At 32.5% G+C, this 19,158-nt stretch overlaps 1 protein-coding gene across 1 annotated transcript; it reads right to left on the bottom strand.

Annotated features, from left to right (window-relative positions):
- Nucleotides 1-1,595: 1,595 nt before the first annotated feature.
- On the bottom strand, nucleotides 1,596-2,524 carry LOC120137796 (E3 ubiquitin-protein ligase BOI-like; the record flags this gene model as incomplete). Its single annotated transcript, XM_039153459.1, has 2 exons — nucleotides 1,596-2,177; nucleotides 2,276-2,524. Coding segments are annotated over 2 exons (771 nt in total), but the record flags the coding sequence as incomplete, so codon positions are not given.
- Between the last annotated feature and the right edge of the window lie 16,634 nt (nucleotides 2,525-19,158).

Raw genomic sequence — 19,158 nt, 5'->3', positions numbered from 1 at the left:
ATGTGGTTGAATTCTAGAATAGGGTGCACCCAAGCATCATTTAGAATAACATTCACAGTTTGAATTAACTTTCCCAGAGGCATAACGTACGTTCCCTGAGCCTTCTTTTATTGATCCATAACTGTCGGTTGTTACACAGGTAAACTCTTCATCATATCGATACCAGCATCGATCGACTAAGTGGCCAAGTTTTCCACAGAGTTGGCACTGCAACTTGGTTCGCCAATGCCCCCTGCCTTGATTTCTCACACCAGGTCCATTAGCAGGGCCATTTGGCTTGGAATCTTGATGATTAGTAGAACTGAAGGGCCCATGACTTATACTGCCCTGAGCTACATTCTCACTGGCAGGAAGTAACTCAACTTACTCATCAAACCCTGCCAATTGAGACTCGGCATCCATTAACATAGTGTAGATACTGTCAAGGGACAATGTTTCTTTCATGGTTGTTATAATGGCCATGAATGACTGGTATTCGCGTGACAAACCTTTTAAGATCGTAACGATGTGCTCTACATGAGAAATAGCACACCCACAAGAAGCAAGTGCATCACACACCTCTTTGACTCGTGTGAGGTATATGCGCATGCTGTCACCACCTTTCTTCAACGAGTCAAGTTTGTAATGGAGGTTCATTAATGCTGTTGTGGACCTGTTTGCAAAGAACTACAAATTAACCTTCTAAAACCATGCGGCCAAAATTAACCCTAGTGCCAAAATAAGCTGAAAGTTTAGAGTCATCTACATGGAAAACTATGGTTAATCTTTTGATTAATATTTTGGAATCTTAGACATTGTCAATTCATTCTTTTTAGGTATTATGCAAATAATAAGTTGTTGATTTGTCCTATACTTCATGAACCAACTACACCAACAACATCCAATTCATGGAATTCAAAGAACGATATATTACCGGTAACCAAATTTAAGACTTATAAGAGTCACGAAAAAACAAGTTAAACAAAGAACAACCATTGAACCCCACAAATTGTGTATCTAAACATATTGCACATCAATCAATGATCTTATAAAATTGTGTATCTAACCAAGTTTTATATGACATTAAAATAATTTATATTATATTATTGTCTGGACCTATTAAACAATTTAAGTGATTAATAAAAGTATTGTTTTTTTTCCTAGTAGTTTTAGGTTCAAAGAATTTCGTCTACATGATGTGTACCGAAAATATTGTCAATGATTAAATTTTTTTTTCAACATATATTATTATTAAATAATATCTTATAATCTTAAACTAAAAATAAATATACGAAAGCGTATATGAATTCTCAGTTTAATATTCCTAAACTACTAACTCTTTGAAGAAATAATCTAAGAAAATGTGAAATTCCCAGAGTTGATAGCTAACAAGGGCTCTAAACACATCATATTTGCATTTTATCAAACGTTAGGCAAAGCATTAACCATGCAAAACTAAACATTTTAATATATATATAACAATATTCATTCTAAAAATAATCAGAGCATATTTATGAAATAAAATAATTTATAATATAATTTAATTTCCAAAAATTTTAAAATGGTAACCAATAATTATTATACGAAAAGATTATTCTAAAAAAAAACCTAAAAGATTATTCTGAACTTTTTGTTCTCTTACCTTTGAAAAGTAAAACTTTCAAGAAAGAAAAACGTCAACGCGAATTCCGGAAGGTGAGGCAAAGCGGGCAGGCTTGGGCCACTCTATCACATTCTGTACACAAGCAAAGATGCCGGCAAGGCAGCAGCACCACTGACGCCACACGTATCCCACAGCCTTTACAAGGCGGTCCCGACGCAACCACCCGGTCGGGGTCCACGTATGCGGACTCGGCGTCCTCCGCCGTCCCTTCCACCCCACTCGCGCTGTTCATCCCCGCGTCCCTTATCCTGCTATCGTACTCCGCGGCGGCTCCTACGCTCATTATAGCCTGTTGAAGCTGCGCTTGTAAAGAAGCCGCCGACGCCTCCTGCGCCCTCGCTTTAGCCATCCAAACCTGCGCCTCCAGGCTAACTTGTGCGGCGTGTGCCTCCAACTCGGCGTTCCGACGGTTTACATTCTCCACTTCCTCTTCTTTCTCTCTCAATCTTCTCGCCATCGATTCCTCTGCCGCACCTAGTAGCGCACGGTAGTGCCTTTTCCTTTTCTCAGCTAACGAACACCGCAATTCCTGCCCCTATAACAAAAATGCTACATTTTCCTCAACCAAAAAAAAAAAAAGAAAGAGAGAAAAGAAAAATCGAAACGCAATTCTTGAAAGAGAGAACTTGGTACCTGGGCTTGAAGAAACTGGTCTAACTCTTCTCTCTGGCGTTTGATTTGGGGACCCAAATTATTAGAAAAAAGGACTGACGAGTTTGAAAGAGGACTTAATTGTTGTTGTTGAGGATCACCATGATTTTGGCTTTCTTGTTGATCGACGGAAGGTCTATCAACTGCGGCGGTTGCGTTTGCAAAGAGAATGAACTGATCGGCGTTGTTATTTCCGTCCCTGCCGCGAGTTCTCTGACTTTTTTCCTGGTATTAAGAAGATTGTTGCTTCCATTGTTGAGTAACATATGGGATTCTTCAAGAAAAACTCCTCCTGTTTGTTGCTGCAGTGAAAACTCTTGCCCCTATTGTGCACTTCTGAAAATATATACATAACCCATAATCAATAAGAGATGAAAAAAGATTAAAGAAAGAGATAAAAGAATGAACCTGTTTACGAGAAGGATATTGGAAGGGTATTGAGCTTGAACAGCCATTAATGGAAAAAAGGTAGCAAAATTTTGAAGAGAAAGCAGTAAATTTTGAAGAGAAAGCAGTAAATTTTGAAGAAGAAAGAAAATTAAGGAATGAAGAATTGATGAAAATAAGGAGAAGAAGCAGACATCATTGGAAGGGACGGGGAGATAAAAGAGATGGTACCGGAAATAATGAGTCAAAGAGAGAGAGGCCTTATAATGCTCTTTCTTTTCTATATTTTGGTGCGTTTGCTTCTTCTTCTTCTTCTTCGTCGCGTAGGGGTTGGTTTGTCTTCCTCGTGTTTGTTATTTAAAACCTCACACGCCCAATTTAACCCTCCTGAGTCCTGATCCCATCATTTTCTTTATTTCTTAATTAATCACCCATTAGTTTCTCTTTTCAATTAAAGGGTAAATTATTTAATCATCTTATTATTCATGTTGTTTTATTGTGATCACTCCATCTTTTTAAATCATCATTAATTATACGTTTGATTTTATTTTAATAATTTATTGTTAAAAAATTAACGATAATTATGATATGTTAAAATAATAAAATATCATATTATAATTAAAAATTATCATATTATAATTAAAAATTACCACTTCAACTGTTTTGTTTCATTCTAACAACTATCGATCAAAACGTAAAATTAATAATAATTTAAAAAATAATTTGACAACTAAAATAAAAATTAAAATAATAATTAAGTGGTTAAATATATAATTAAAAATTACCACTTCAACTGTTTTGTTTCATTCTAACAACTATCGATCAAAACGTAAAATTAATAATAATTTAAAAAATAATTTGATAACTAAAATAATAATTAAGTGGTTAAATATATAATTTATCCTTGGATAAAATATCTAATTTCTATAAATAATAGTAAATTGAAAGCTGGCGTAATACCTCTCTGCCCGCTAAGGCTTCCAATGGGATTGTTTTACATAGTTCATGCGTCTTTGTCCAGCCTTTTTCTTTAAAAAGAATAATTCAATTTATAATGGTAAATTTCACCCTGTTATCTGCCATAATTATTTCCTATCTGTTCTCCACAATTTAATTCCATAATTAAGTAAATATAATTTAAAAATTAAATTACATGTGACATTTTATTATGACGTGGCATAGAAGTTCTCCCCTCTTTACCATTCATTGATAAAATTCGTAGAATTTATATATAGAGAATTATTCATTACCCCATTTCATTTTCTACTAACTTTACCTCCAAATATTAATGATTCTTAAAAGCTATGTCAATTCATTATATATCTCTTCGAAGGTAGCTTTTTTTTATTGAACTTTTTCATGGGTTATTCCCATCTCATTTCACTAAATATTTTAAGCGTTGCATATTTTTTTTTTGAAAATGAAGATAATTAATGAGAGGTTTATTTTAATTTACAAAATTATATGTATAGATAGGAGTGTAAAATTTTACTCGACTAAAAAAATTATTCTTTCCAATTCAAATGGAATAGACATCGAGTTGTAATTCCATAAATTCGATTCGACTTGAAAAAATTTCAAATTTAAGTCAAGTTATAAAATAGAACTTAAATAACTCGAATATTAACTTGAATAACACAATTTTAGTAATTGGTGGATTGACTTTCAAGTTTGAATCGAGTCCCTCAACTATATATATATATTGCATATGATTATAGAAAACTATTTAAATTAGAATCAAATATTATCATAATATTACAAATATTTATAATTAAATTAAATACAAATTTGAATGACTCAGTTTAACTTGACTCGAATTTTATAAACTCGACTTGACTAAAAAAAATTAAATTCATTTTGAATTATAAAATATGACTCATCAACTTGAATAATTCATAATTTTTTGATTTGACTCGAATGAACGTTGACCCCTATGTATAAGCAATAATATGCCTTTGCCTTACTATTAATAAAGAGTACTAGGAATACAAAATGAAAGTTAAGAAAATGAAAATATAAGTCAATGCATAGAAAACTTTTATTAAAAATCTAAAAAGTATATATTTTTTATTAAACTTGTAACGATCTAATTTTCTGAGTCAATATTCAAGCGTTAACCCACAAATTTATTCAAGCAATAATATATTCATTATAGTACAGAGGTCAATCGATTCAAAATCAAGTTCATTCGGATAAGAAATTGACCTTATTGGAGATAAAAATCTAATTTTTAAGTTAGGGATGATATGAGAGAGACCCATAATGTAATTTTTTTATAGAAAAATATGGTTAATATGAGGATGCTTTTGAACCGATTTCATGAGACTTTTGGAAGGCTTTTATAGAACCTTTTTTATTCCCTCTTTTCAAAGGCTTTTTCATTCTTTTTATCTTCTTTCTTTCTTCTTTCTTCTCTCTTCATCCAAGCTAGAAAACTTAGATAAAATGCTTCATATTTCTTCATCATCAACACCCCATCCAAAAAACCAACGTAAAATTCATGATCCTTGGATCATAAGCTCCAAGATGACCTCACCATCTTCTTTAATGGCAACATTGAGTTCATTTGGTGGTTTGTGAGTTTAAACTCCAAAGGCTCTCTCACGGCTTCCATGTCACACCCCAAAATTAGGGCTAAAATTCTTCTTTTAATGGTAAGGGACCAATAGTATAAAGTTTGAACTTCAAATTGAAAAGAGATTATTGAAATAAAGGACTTATTGTGTAATTATACCATTTTTTATAAAAAGGATTTTAACCCCATTTTTTTGAAGTTTTCCTCTCTCTTTTACTTTTCAAAATTGGAATGTTTATGTTCCCTCGCCATTTTTTATTTCTTTTTCTCTCTCCCATGTTAAACTTTGAACATTTTTTCATCGCCATCCGAGTATCTGTTATCGACAACGCTGACACTATAGTGTTCCTAGAGTTGAGAGGAGTCGACAGGTGTTCTCAGTTTGGTCATCGACGTCGTTGTGTAGGGAAGTGAAGGGAAGGAAATTTTGTGTGTTCGTAAAATCATCCCTTCGTCGCTCCCCATCATGAAATAGCCTCGGTAAGTGACTCAAAATCATTAAAGTATGAATTTTACAAAATTTGGTGAAATTTTGACTACCGTCGTCGCTGCAGGCGTTATTCCCTACGCGTGGGCTTAGTCTACCACCAGGGGAATTTTTTCTGAACTGGTTTGACTGGTCTGAAGTGCTGAACCAAGCTGTTGACAGTTGATTGGTCGTTGACCGAGAGTTGACTTTTTTTGAAACCACTTATCCTGATATTTTTTAACGTCCTGAATCTATTTTTGGGCTTTGTTTTACAAAATTCGAACCTGGTAAATTATTTTTTAGTTTTTTTATCTTCTGATTCGATTTGATTTATGCGTTTAAATTTCGTTTCTAATGTAATTATTTCTTTCATGTATCCAAGATATTATGAGACATAAAGTTCAAGTTCAAGAGTGATTGAGTAGTGGTAAATGGCCGAACTATGTAACACAGAAAATGGAGGTAATATTTTACTATCATATGCGTACTTTACGATACATATTGATAATTGATCAAAACATGATTGAATATGATTTGGATATGGGTTATGGTTGATTATCCTAATCCTAATATGATTTCGATATAATGTTAGTAAACTGATTAAGACTCAAATAACCCATTTAAGGAACTAGAAGACTAGTATAAATCTTTAAGTGAGTGAAGTCAACCTCTGAACCATAAATTTTGATTTTTCCTATTAAGAGTCCGATTAACGTAAATATTTGGACAAGGAATAAAAAAATAGCCTTAATGTTTAAAAGAATGTAGATTGCGTCTAATAGGGGAATTAACCTAAGCATTAATATTCAATTAGATAGAACTATCAATTTACATGTTAATTCTTGATTCGTTTGGAAAATTTATGACAATTAGTTTCTAATATATGAAAAGGCGTATGATTTAAAATTTCTAATTTTTTAGTAAAACCTAAAGATTATTTTGCCGAAAGTACTCTATATGACTAAATTGATTAAAATGATCGAAATACCCTTGAGCTTTCAAATGAATGAAATAACCTCGAGCTTTAAAATGAATGAAATACCCTGAAGTCCTCAATTGACCTTAATACCCTCGTGAATTAGATTAATTGAATGCCTTTGGATAGGTTCTAAAATTTACTAGTGAAGCTTTAAACACTGTAACGACCATAAGTATTATATGGTACGACCCGAGTATGTCATTCCTTCCTAATACTCTTACAATACGAGAATAAGGATAAATATCAAATGAATACATTTTCATCTCCTTGGGATTCGTTTAAGAAAAAATTGTGAAGGTGAACTGTTTAACTTTATAGTGTGTTGGGATTTTTGGAAGCTCGTTTCGACAACCGGAATGGTTTGCAAAGAGGGGTCGGAACGGTTTTTGAGTTTAAGGAGTAAGGAGATTGAAAGATAGAAAATTGCATAGCGATTTAGAGTGGTTTGACTTTCTAAACCAAAGTCTACGTCCACTACCTTAGCTCCTCACCAAGGATTTTCCAACAAATTCACTAATTTGTTCTTTTTCTTGAGGATAAAGAGATAACCTTACAACTCCCTGGTTTTTCCGGGCTAAACTAGAACATTTCCCTAGCTTTTACACGGGATAAGCTAGAACATTTCCCCTTAACAAAAGGATAAAATAAGTAAACAAGAAAACCTCTCTAAGGTAGGTGTTTACAAGATTGAGCTCACAAGAACAAAATATTTACAAGAGAAAGTTGAAATAAGAATGAAAAACTCTTCTCTTGTGTTTGATTGCTTGGATAGTTGTTCTCATACTTCTTCAAGTGTCTTTAGCTTGTATTTATAGCTTGGAATGTGTTTGATGTTGTATATAGCTGTTGGGGATGTTTTGGAGTCGTTTGGGGATGATTTTTCTACTCAAAAAGGCTGCCCATAACATGGTGCATCGGTGCACTATCATGGTGCATCGATACCCCTTCATTAAATTCAAATAAACTAGTCGTTACTAGCCGTTGCAGCCTTCGTGCATGGATGCACAACAGGATGCATCGATGCACATCAGGATGCATCGATGCACTAAGTGCATTTGAAATGGAGTGCATGGATGCACTGCATGGTGCATCGATGCACTAGTGCAGGTGCATGGATGCACTGCAGACATGGATGCACTGCAGGGGTGCATAGATGCACTTTGACACCCTTTAGCATTTTTTCTCAAATCCGAATTTAATAGAATTTGAATTATTTTTGAAACCTTTTCAAAACTTTGAATAAATTCAATTCAAGTCCAAAATATTTTGCCTTAAATTTGTTATATCGAAACAAAATTCAACAATCTCTTCCTTTTTGATATAACAAAACATTTGAAAAATTGTTTTTGTTAAAACTCCCCCTTAACAAAATGTTTAATGAAAAAGATACCAATTGGTAACAAATACCAATTGTTTGAAAATATATGAAAATGTTGCTCCCCCTTTTTCATTAAGAAATTAAATTTTTCAAACCAAAACTTCTCCCCTTTTTTGTTATATAAAAAATAATTCAATCTTTGAAGTTCAAAATAACTTTGGAGAGTAAGTAGTAAATTTGACATTTTAAAACTTATTTGAAAAATCAAAGCTCCCCCCTCAATAAATGCATTCCAAACAAAATTTAGCTTTAAGTATCATGACACTTAAACAAAATTGAATTTCAACAAAGAATAACAAACATGTTAGTAGTACATGAAATTCAATGTATCCAAGTCTAAAATACTTCATGCAATACCAATTGTTGAAATTTGATATTAATACCAATTGTTTAAAATTAAGTGCATTTGCATAAAGTTTCAAAAAAATGTTATGCATTTTGAAAATTTTGATATCAATTGTTAGAGAGATATCATTTTCATTTAAACCATATGCATAATCATTTAAATTTAGGTCAAAAATTTAAAATTTGTAAATTCAAAACATTTGAAAAGTTGATATTAATTGTTAGAGAGATATCATTTGCATTTAGAACCAATTTTGACCAAAATTCATTATGATGAACTAAAAATTATGAAAAATTATTAAGACATTAAAATGTTCATCATAATTTCCTTTTAACATACATGAGATTAAAAATAATACATAATTATTTAAAATCAAAACTCATGCATGCTTAAAATTAAATGAGCAACCAAATAACCAAAATTAAAAGCATTAAGCTTAGAGGTTACCCATTCCTTTTTCATGTGTGGCTAGAGCATCTTGAATATCATCAGCTTCATCACCATTGCTTCCACACACCTACAAGAGACGTTCATTTCGATTTTGGTATCCAAATTGCTTTGGATCCTTGGACGTTAGTTTCAATGCCCCTTGTTCCCTTAGGAACCCATACTTGTCTAATTTTAAAATGTTTTCCTTTCTTTAAAGGATAAGTATGTTCCAAAAGACCATAAAAATGACAATGTGAGCATTTTGCCATTGTTAAACATAATAGGTTATTTTTAGAAATTAATTCTTTTTCTTTTGTTAAGCCTTCAAGCTTAACTCCTAACTCAAAATTTTCTTTTTCTAAATCATTTATTTTGATTTTTGAAAGCTCTAAATTATTTTTTCAAAATTTCGTTTTGATTTTCAAAATCAACTTTTGCTTTCAAAATCAAATTATCTTTAATTTTGAATTTTGAAATTAATTTTGTATATTTGGAATTCATGGTCTCAAATCCCAAATACAACCTATTATAAAGCATCTTGTAACTCATCAAAAGTAAATGAATTAAATTCATTTGAGTTAGAAGATACCTCGAATTCTTCTTGAGTGGTCATGAGGCATAGGTTGACTACTTCATCTTCATCATTGGAATCATCTTCATCACTCCAAGATGCAACAAATGCCTTCTTCCCCTTTTTCTTTAGAAGAGGACATTCATACTTGACATGCCCCTTTCTTTGACAATTGAAACATATCGGGTGACTCTTCTTCTTGGTTGATTCATGTTTCACTTCCTTGGAAATCATGAATCTCTTGAGTTCCTTCAAGAGCTTGACCATCTCTTCTTCTTATTCATCATCTTCTTCATCCACCTCATCACTTGAATCTTGATAGCTTTCATTAGTGGATTTGAAGGCAATTCCTACCTCATTCTTCTTATTGTTTTTCTTCTCTCCCCTTTCTTCATCTTCCTTCACCATCATCTCATGAGTGAGAAGGGAACCAATTAGCTCATCGAGAGTAAGAGACTTTAGGTTTCTTGCTTCGATAATGGTCATCTTCTTGGATTGCCACTCCTTTGGAAGAGAGTATATCATCTTCCTCACAAGCTTCTCATTAGGGATTACTTCTCCATATCCTTTGAGACCGTTGACAATCACAAAAAATCTATCTGTCATAGCTTTGATGTTTTCATCGTGTTTCATCTTGAAGTTCTCTTAGCTATGGTTAAGAAGACTTTTCTTTGATTCCCTCACTTCGTCGGTTCCTTCATGAGTGACTTGGAGCTTATCCCAAATCTCTTTGGCACTGGAACAAGATGAGATTCTTCCATATTCATTTGGGCCTAAAGCACATAATAGAATATGTATAGCCTTAAAGTTAAGCTGGAAATTTTTCTGCTCTTCTCTACTCCAATCGTTGTACTTGCCGGGTGGAGAGGAGTAACCATCCATGATTGAGTTCCAAGCTCCTAGATTGTAGGATTGAATAAAGTACATCATCTTATTCTTCCAATGTGCATAATTTGCTCCATTGAAGAAGAGTGGCTTGTTGACCAGTTGTGAATCCATAATAGGATATTCTTCAAGGTAATAAGCACCGGAGGAAAAAGTCATTTCTTTGTCAGTTGCGTCGGAAATTGGTAGAGCTTATTCGAGGATCGTCTCAAGGTGGTTAAACATTCTTAACGAGTTAGGCTCTGATGCCAATTGTTGGGATTTTTGGAAGCTCGATTCTACAACCGGAATAGTTTGCAAAGAGGGGTCGGAACGGTTTTTAAGTTTAGGGAGTAAGGAGATTGAAAGATAGAAAATTGCATAGCGATTTAGAGTGGTTTAACTTTCTAAACCAATGTCTACGTCCACTACCTTAGCTCCTCACCAAGGATTTTCCAACAAATTCACTAATTTGTTCTTTCATTTGAGGATAAAGAGATAACCTTACAACTCCCTAGTTTTTTCGTGCAAAACTAGAACCTTTCCATAGCTTTTACACGAGATAAGCTAGAACCTTTCCCCTTTACAAAAGGATACAATAATTAAACAAGAAAACATCTCTAAGGTAGTTGTTTACAAGATTGAGCTCACAAGAACAAAATATTTACAAGAGAAAGTTGAAATAAGAATGACAAACTCTTCTCCTGTGTTTGATTGCTTGGATAGTTGTTCTCATACTTCTTCAAGTGTCCTTAGCTTGTATTTATAGCTTGGAATGTGTTTGATGTTGTATATAGCCGTTGGGGAGGTTTTGGAGCCGTTTGGGGATGATTTTTCTACTCAAAAAGGCTGCCCATAACATGGTGCATCGGTGCACTATCATGGTGCATCGATACCCCTTCATTAAATTCAAATAAACTAGTCGTTACAGCCTTCGTGCATGGATGCACAACAAGATGCATCGATGCATATCAAGATGCATCGATGCACTAAGTGCATTCGAAATGGAGTGCATGGATGCACTGCATGGTGCATCGATGCACTAGTGCAGGTGCATGGATACACTTTGACATCCTTTAGCATTTTTGCTCAAATCCGAATTTAATGGTCTTTGAATTATTTTTGAAACCTTTTAAAAACTTTGAATAAATTCAATTCAAGTCCAAAAACATTTTGCCTTAAATTTGTTATATAAAAAAAAATTCAATATAGTGCAACCGATATTAAGGGATCGACATCTGTGAAGTTTTCCTATCAAAATTTGTTTTTCCCAAATTTTTATAGTGGGTCGCTCTGGTGTCCGAACTATGGCACGTTAGATCGAATAGGTTCACCTATATTGGTCTAAGGGTGTTAAATTTAGTGGTATCAAAGCTTAGAGTTGAGTCTTCTAGGTAGAACAACCGATTGTTTGAAGTAGGATGTCTGGTTAGCGCATGCCCCTAGATTATAACCGTACTATTCTGAGCCAGAACTCTGATGTCAAGTCCTTCTGTAATAAGTGTACCTCAATATTTTGTCTGTTATGGTTCATTTTTTGAAGGAAAATAATATCATTAACATTCATCGTGATCTTAAAAACTACCTGACGAGTAACTTATAGATTACTTCTTTGAGAATTTTGACATGACTTCTGATATGAATCTGAGTTGGGTTACCTCCAAATTCTCTATAATTATAAGTCTGTAATCAAGTGTAATTTTGAAGTTTCTCTTTGGGATATAGTGTCATAGATAAAAATAGCTAAGTCAGTCTTAAAAAAATTTGAGTAGTAATGAACATAATCAAGTGAGATTTATGAGAGATGCAGTCTCCTACAAATTGAATACTTGATTGTAGAAGTACCCTTGAATTGGATTTATAGATATTTAAGTTTCAACGATATCAAAGTTGTCGTAACTTCAAGGCAAGTATAAGGGTTGTGAGTTGCTAAAGTGTTTTGGACTAGCGTGTTTGATTTGTATTTGAATAAAGTTCTTGAAGTGGTTCAAGCCTATGAAACTCAACATCTAATTTAGATTCAAAATAAATGATTGATTGTGTGAGATTAAAAGAAATTATTTGTGTATATAGAAAAAGTATAAATATAAATGTGGTTCTATTATGTATGAAAGAAAATATTATACTCGTAGTTGTACTAGAGGTAAGAAAGTGCCATCTGCCCAAATCTCTGATTACATTCTTGGATACTCATGAATGGGATCTTTGCTTTGTAAGATGATTGTCGCATTGAGATCAATATTGAGATTAGGTGTTATTCCATTTATCTTTACAGAAAAAGGTATGGGGATTGGGCATAAATAATGAGTTGAGTTATGGATTTCCTAAACTATACTGAATATTTATGGATGTGTTTTATGTGTCTGCATTGAGATGGTACCGTTCTAACATCCAATTTAGGATATTATTAGAAGTCTGATCGGATTATGGATTTATTATAAGAAAGGGTTTTGATAAGTAAAAACATTATGATGGGTAAGGTTTAATAGAGGAATCATGGTCATGCAAAAGCTACATGAGAGATTGAAGAGTCGTTGAAAGCTTAGTTTTCACATATCTTTGATTGGGATAAATTTTAAGGTTAAAATTTCTTTTAAGGAGGGAAGAGTTGCCACACCCCAAAATTGGGGCTAAAATTCTTCTTAAATGGTAAGGGACTAAATTGTAAGAGTTTAAAGTTTAAACTTAAAATTCAAGGGAGACTATTGAAATAAAGGACTTATTATATAATTATACCATTTTTTATAGAAAGTATTTAACCCTCATGTTTGGAAGCTTTCCTTTCTCTTTTACTTTCAAAAATTGGAAAGTTTATGTTTTTTTCACCATTATTTTCTTTCTTTCTTTTTCTCTATCCCATGTTAAAATTTGAATGTTTTTTTGCCATTGTCTAAGCATCTGTTATCGATACCCCGACACCATGATGTTCTTAGCCAATTGGAATTTTGATATAAGAACCAGTTAGTGGCATGCTTTTAGACGACATCTTGAAGACGTCGTTGAAGAATAAGAAAATAAAATGGATGAACCATCGATGCCCCCAACTCAAAAGGAAATTTCAATGAACACCATGTATGATTATATGGTTCAAAGCTTCAGGAACATAAATGCTCGCTTGGATACGTTTGAGTCTGCTATGGATCGTCGCTAGGATACGCATGAGCATGACATTCATTCAATACATTATCATTTTATCCTCCATCTCCTTCTCCTCCGCATCCAAAAGAACATGCATATTTATGATGCTTTTAGGATTATTGCATTATGACTTATTTTTTATGCACTCTATGGATTTTATTATAGTACTTTATGTTGATTTGTCTTTGATACTATTTTATTTTGGTACTTTATGTTTGAACTACTCTTGTGATGAATTTATGCTTATTTGATCTTTTGAACTTGTTTATTTTATGTTAAGAATGAATTTGATCTTATGTTTTTTGTTTAATATTTAAGTTCCATATTACACTAACATATTTTCTCTTTTGAAGCTAAATTTGATCTTATGTAAAATTTTCTAGCCAAAAATTGTTTTAGCAAAAAAATTATTTTACTTAGGGGGAGAATTTAGTTTTCACAAAACTAAATTGACAAATCATTTTTAAAGCTAAAGAAAATTTTTACAAAGGGTTTGGTTATATAAAAAAGGGGGAGATTGTTTAACTAACTTTTGATTTTGATATAACATGAATTTTTAAATGATTTAAGTTGTTAAAATTTGCATTCACAATTTTATAAATAATTTCTCATAAACGATTTTAAAGTGTTTTTAAGTGTGAAAAAATAATCATAAGTGTTCTTGAGTAATTTCACAAATTGTAAACATTGTTTTAAAGCTCAAAACACCTATATTTTAGCCAAAACCACTCCTAGTCTCAAGACCAATGTGCTAGTCTTGATACCAAAATTCCAGAAGGCTTTTCAGTTTTGAGAGCACGGTCCTAGTATCGAGGCCGGTGGCTAAGTATCGATACTCATTCAAACAATATTGATATCCAAGGTTTAACGTCTAAAAATTTGACGTTAGGATGCTCGATTTGGATACCAACATCCCGATATCGATACTAAATGTATAGTTGAGCATTAAATGCTCAAAATTAATGATTCCAATGACTCAAATCAATCTCCAACGGGTCCAAACAACTAGATTTATGTTAGAAGACATAAAAGAGACTAAGATTCAAATGTAAAACAACAAGAAAGTCAATTGGAAGATCAAACCAACATCAATAGTGTTTTAGAGAAAAAAATTGTCAAATTCTTTGCAATGCACTTGTGATCTACATTGTTAAATTTACTCAAGTGTGGTTTTTGGTGAGTGCTTAATTTGTGCAAACATATTTGCCTTTGTGAGGTTTTTATTTATTTTTCTAAATTTGTAATTACTCTTTGGGAGAGTGTGTATTAAAGGTTTTGGGGTATAAACCTTGAAGTGTTTGTAAGTGTACACCCTGTCCTTAAAGGTTTGCAAATCTAGTGGATTTGAGAAATCCTTAGTGTGTATACTAAGGTAGTGGATGTAGACTTTGGTTTAAAATTCGAACCACTTTAAATTCCTTGTGCAAAAGTTTATTTTTTGATAACTTCCACCACAATGTTTACTAAGGCCAATTCACCCCCTCTTAGCTATTTTGGTTGATCGATAAAGCCAACAAAAAAGTATATAGGGGATTGGGTTATTCATTATTTGTTATGGACATTTTGGTTATTACTTCAGTATAAAAATGATGTATGATGACTCATAATGATTTAAAAAAGGTTTAATAATTAATATGAAACTTAAAATAAGAGTTTAGGTTAGTTTAGAGGTGTTTCCCGAGTGAAAAAATATATTTATGGGTTGTAGTATCGATATTGAATGAACGATATCAATATCAGATTCAAAAAGGCAAACATTAGGATATTTTATATTGGTAATATCGACTACATAGGGTAGTACCAATATTACTCTTTTGAAAAATATAAATGGTGATTTTGGGCAACTTCAAAGTTAAATTTGTTAGAAAAAAGTTAAACTAAAAATAAAATAGTAAAATAATAATAGTATTTAAAAAGTTAATTGCACTAGATGTCCTCAAACTATGGTTCTCATTCCAAATTAATCCTTACACTTTTGAGCATTCCAATTTCATCCTTAAACTATGACCCTAATTTTATATTAGTCTTCAAAGTTTTGAATGTTTTAATTTAAACTCTAAAATTTTAAGTGATTTATTATTAGAATGTTCAAAAGTTTAAGGATTAATTAAAATGAAGGTCATAGTTTGAGTACGCATTTAGAAGGTTCAGAAGTTTATGGATCAATTTAAATTGAGAGTCATAGTTTAAGGATGGAATTAGAATATTTAAAAGTTTGAGGACTAATTTAAAATAAGGGTTATAGTTTGGCGACATATAATTCAAATAACTGATATTTGAATATCATTATAAAATAAAGATAAAGAATGAGTTTACTTTTTCTGAAGATTGTTAAAAGTATAACAATCTGAGACGATAATGATGTCTGAGATGATAAAACAAATGAAATTGAACTTCTTAAATCATAATTAAAAAGTTATAGAAAGAAATACTTTATCTAATAAATTAATCAATTGGAAACGAGTTTAGACTTGTTGGTGCTCAAGATCATTGGTTGCATATCTCTTAAGATATAACAACTAGATGATCATTACAACTGTAGAGATCAATAACTATACCTTTACTTTTATCTATCACCTAAAAACTAGAGTAAGAGTAAAATATTTTTATTTCAAGTTATTTCAAGATCTTGAATTCTGAATTATGAAATCTGTAGATCTACTACTTACGTCAGGACTACAGTTGGCGACACCGAGGCATTCCCGGTGGAAATCAGACTTCACCAGGGGTCAGCTCTTAGCCCTTTCATCTTCGCCTTGATTATGGATGACATCTATTGTGCGACACCAGACGATGTTCCATGGTGTATGCTTTTCACTGACGACATTGTCCTAGTTGCCGAAAAAAAACTGAGTTGAATAGAAGACTGGCTGCCTGAAAGACTGCTTTGGAAGTAAAAGGTCTAAGGATCAATATTGAAAAGACAGAGTATTTATGTTCAAAATTCAGTGAAAATAAAAATGATGAAGATTTAGAAGTATGCATAGAGGGACACGTTATCCCCTCAAAAGAATGTTTTAAGTACCTAGGGTTTATGATATATAAAGATGAGGGTATAGATGATGACGTTACACATCGTATAAAGGTGGGATGGCTAAAGTGGAGGGCTGCTACTGGAGTTTTGTGTGACAAGAGGGTGCCTCTAAAACTTAAGGGAAAATTTTATAGAATGGCAATAAGACCAGCGCTGTTGAATGGATCAGAATGTTGGGCAATCAAGAAGGATCACGTAAGGAGGATGGAGGCCGCAGAAATGAGAATGCTACGATGAGCATGTGGTAGAAATCTATGGGACATGACACCAAACTCTGCTATTAGGATGTCCTTAGGGGTGGTGCCTGTATCCAAAAAATTAAGGGAGGGAAGACTACAGTGGTTTGGGCATGTCTTTAGGCGACAACCGTCGGATGCAGTCAGGAGGGTAGAGTCGATTACAGTCAACGGTGCCAGAAGGAGAGGAAGACCAAGACGAAAGTGGGAAGACTGTTTGAGAGCTGATTTGAAGGATTTAGCCATTACCGAGGATATGACCTCTGATAGGAGAGTATGGAGACTTAAGACCAGGGTAGCCGAGTAGTGCGGGTCACAGACATAGGGTGTAACATCTCTGTCTTCTTTTTAATGCCTTTGTAATAATTTCCATGACTTATACTTTATATACGTTTCTGTCATTAGAATTTATGAAGTCTTAGAACTAGGGTAGCAGAGTAGTGTAGCCGAGTAGTGTAGCCTTAGTTTAGGTTTTTAACCCATTAGACTTTATTCCTTCTCATAGCTTGCTACCGTTAACTATTGTGTATCCTTCTCTTCAGGTTCCCACGTTTTAAATTTAGTCGGGTCTTACGTTTCTGTCTATATGCAGATATTTTAATGCAAGGATTTATTTATAAGGATTACTTTCCATTACAGATGTGCATATGAGGACTGCATATGAAGATTGTTTAACTATGCATTTATTTATTTATACATGCATTGCATTTTATCTTTATGTTTAATTTGTTGAATGCAGGAGGTCTTCCACGGAAGATGCTCTCAACCCTGGCGTTGGGGGCAGCCTACTACCCTACCTCCCCCTTACCTCATTACACATGGGAATTGGGTTTTGTTGTTGTCATAAGAAAAATTATGGTAAAATAATCCTTCCAAAACTATAATATCATATTTTACTTAAATATAAATTCGTAATAATATATTTGTTTTTTAATTGAACATAAATTCATAAATAATATATTTATATTAATCTAATATATATTTATAAGTAATATATTCACATTTCAATCAAATATAAATTTATAAATAATATATTTGAAATCTAATTGAATATAAATCCTTAAATAATAGAATATTATCCTATTAATATTTGAACTTTAAAGAACCTATGTATATCTTTTAATCAAAATATTCAAATAGATATGTCGTAATTAAGGAAAAATCAATTATCAAATTCATCAATAAATTCAACACAATTCTGCAACAATCCTCCACCTGAATGAATTGATATTTTATCAAAATCATTTTGACTAGATGTGGTTATAGACTCTAATATTGATAGTTGCGTAGGATAAGTAGATGTTCTCTTTTGAACCTTTCCTTGTGATAGTATATTTGTAACACCCATAACCCGTATAATTATACCTATACAAATTATAGATGTCACCTGGATTTCTAAAACCATTTTCTAATTCTTGATGCGATTTAAAATTTATTTCCTTAAAATGGTAAATGATATTATAAAAATATCATATCATATAATTTATATTACGTTATAAACAAATTTAATTTAAAAGATATTTTTATGAACAATGAACAATACCCGTGAACAGTGAACAATACCCATGAACAAATAAAACATTTATAATTACATGCCACTACTAAAATCAACATTACAACTTAGGATGTCTTACTGATATTGAAATATACTTCTCGATCTTTGATGACGCTTTAAACTCTTTATACCATTACTGACTTTTTACCTACGCGTGAAAATGTTCACACGCTAAGTATATACTTAGTGAGGCAATTAAAATATTTAACAGTGCAATACAATTCATGCATAATTTTCAATGTCAAAAATCAAATTTCCATAAAATCATTTTAGTAACATATCCAATATTTTACCATGATCAAAATAATATAAAATCTCTTACCATTTATACCATAAGATCATAAGCTTATTTTACCAAAATACTTAACATTTAAATTCCATAAGCTCGTAAGCTTATTTTATCAATATACTTACCATTTATTTCCATAAGCTCGTAAGCTTATTTTATCAATATACTTACCATTTATTTTCATAAGCTCGTAAACTTATTTTACCATTATACTTGCCATTATTCCATAACCATATACCATAGTCCATAAACCGTAGATAATAGTCCAATATAACACCATGAGGACCCTGGGTATACGAGTAAAATACCTGCACCGTAGTGTTAAACCTGCACCGTAGTGCTAAACCTGCACTAAGCTTACGCCGTAGTGCTAATCCAGACAATACACATAAGGTCGTGCCCAGCACTTACACTAAGCTTACGCTATAGTCCTAATCCGGACAATAACCAACAGTTAGTGTCCTTACACACTATAGTGCTAATATAAACCTGCAGCTGCTATACTCTATGGCATGCCAACTATACCCTATCCCTCAATGACTTATTTGGGCATATAGTCTATTTTATTCATTTCATCCATGGCAAAGTATATCATCAAATTTAACATTGGGCAGT

Source organism: Hibiscus syriacus, unplaced genomic scaffold (assembly GCF_006381635.1).
Source record: "Hibiscus syriacus cultivar Baekdansim isolate YM2019G1 unplaced genomic scaffold, ASM638163v2 tig00002169_pilon, whole genome shotgun sequence".
NCBI classification, from domain to species: Eukaryota; Viridiplantae; Streptophyta; class Magnoliopsida; order Malvales; family Malvaceae; genus Hibiscus; species Hibiscus syriacus.
Note: the sequence above shows the minus strand (reverse complement) of the source record. Positions and strands in the feature narration are given on the sequence as shown.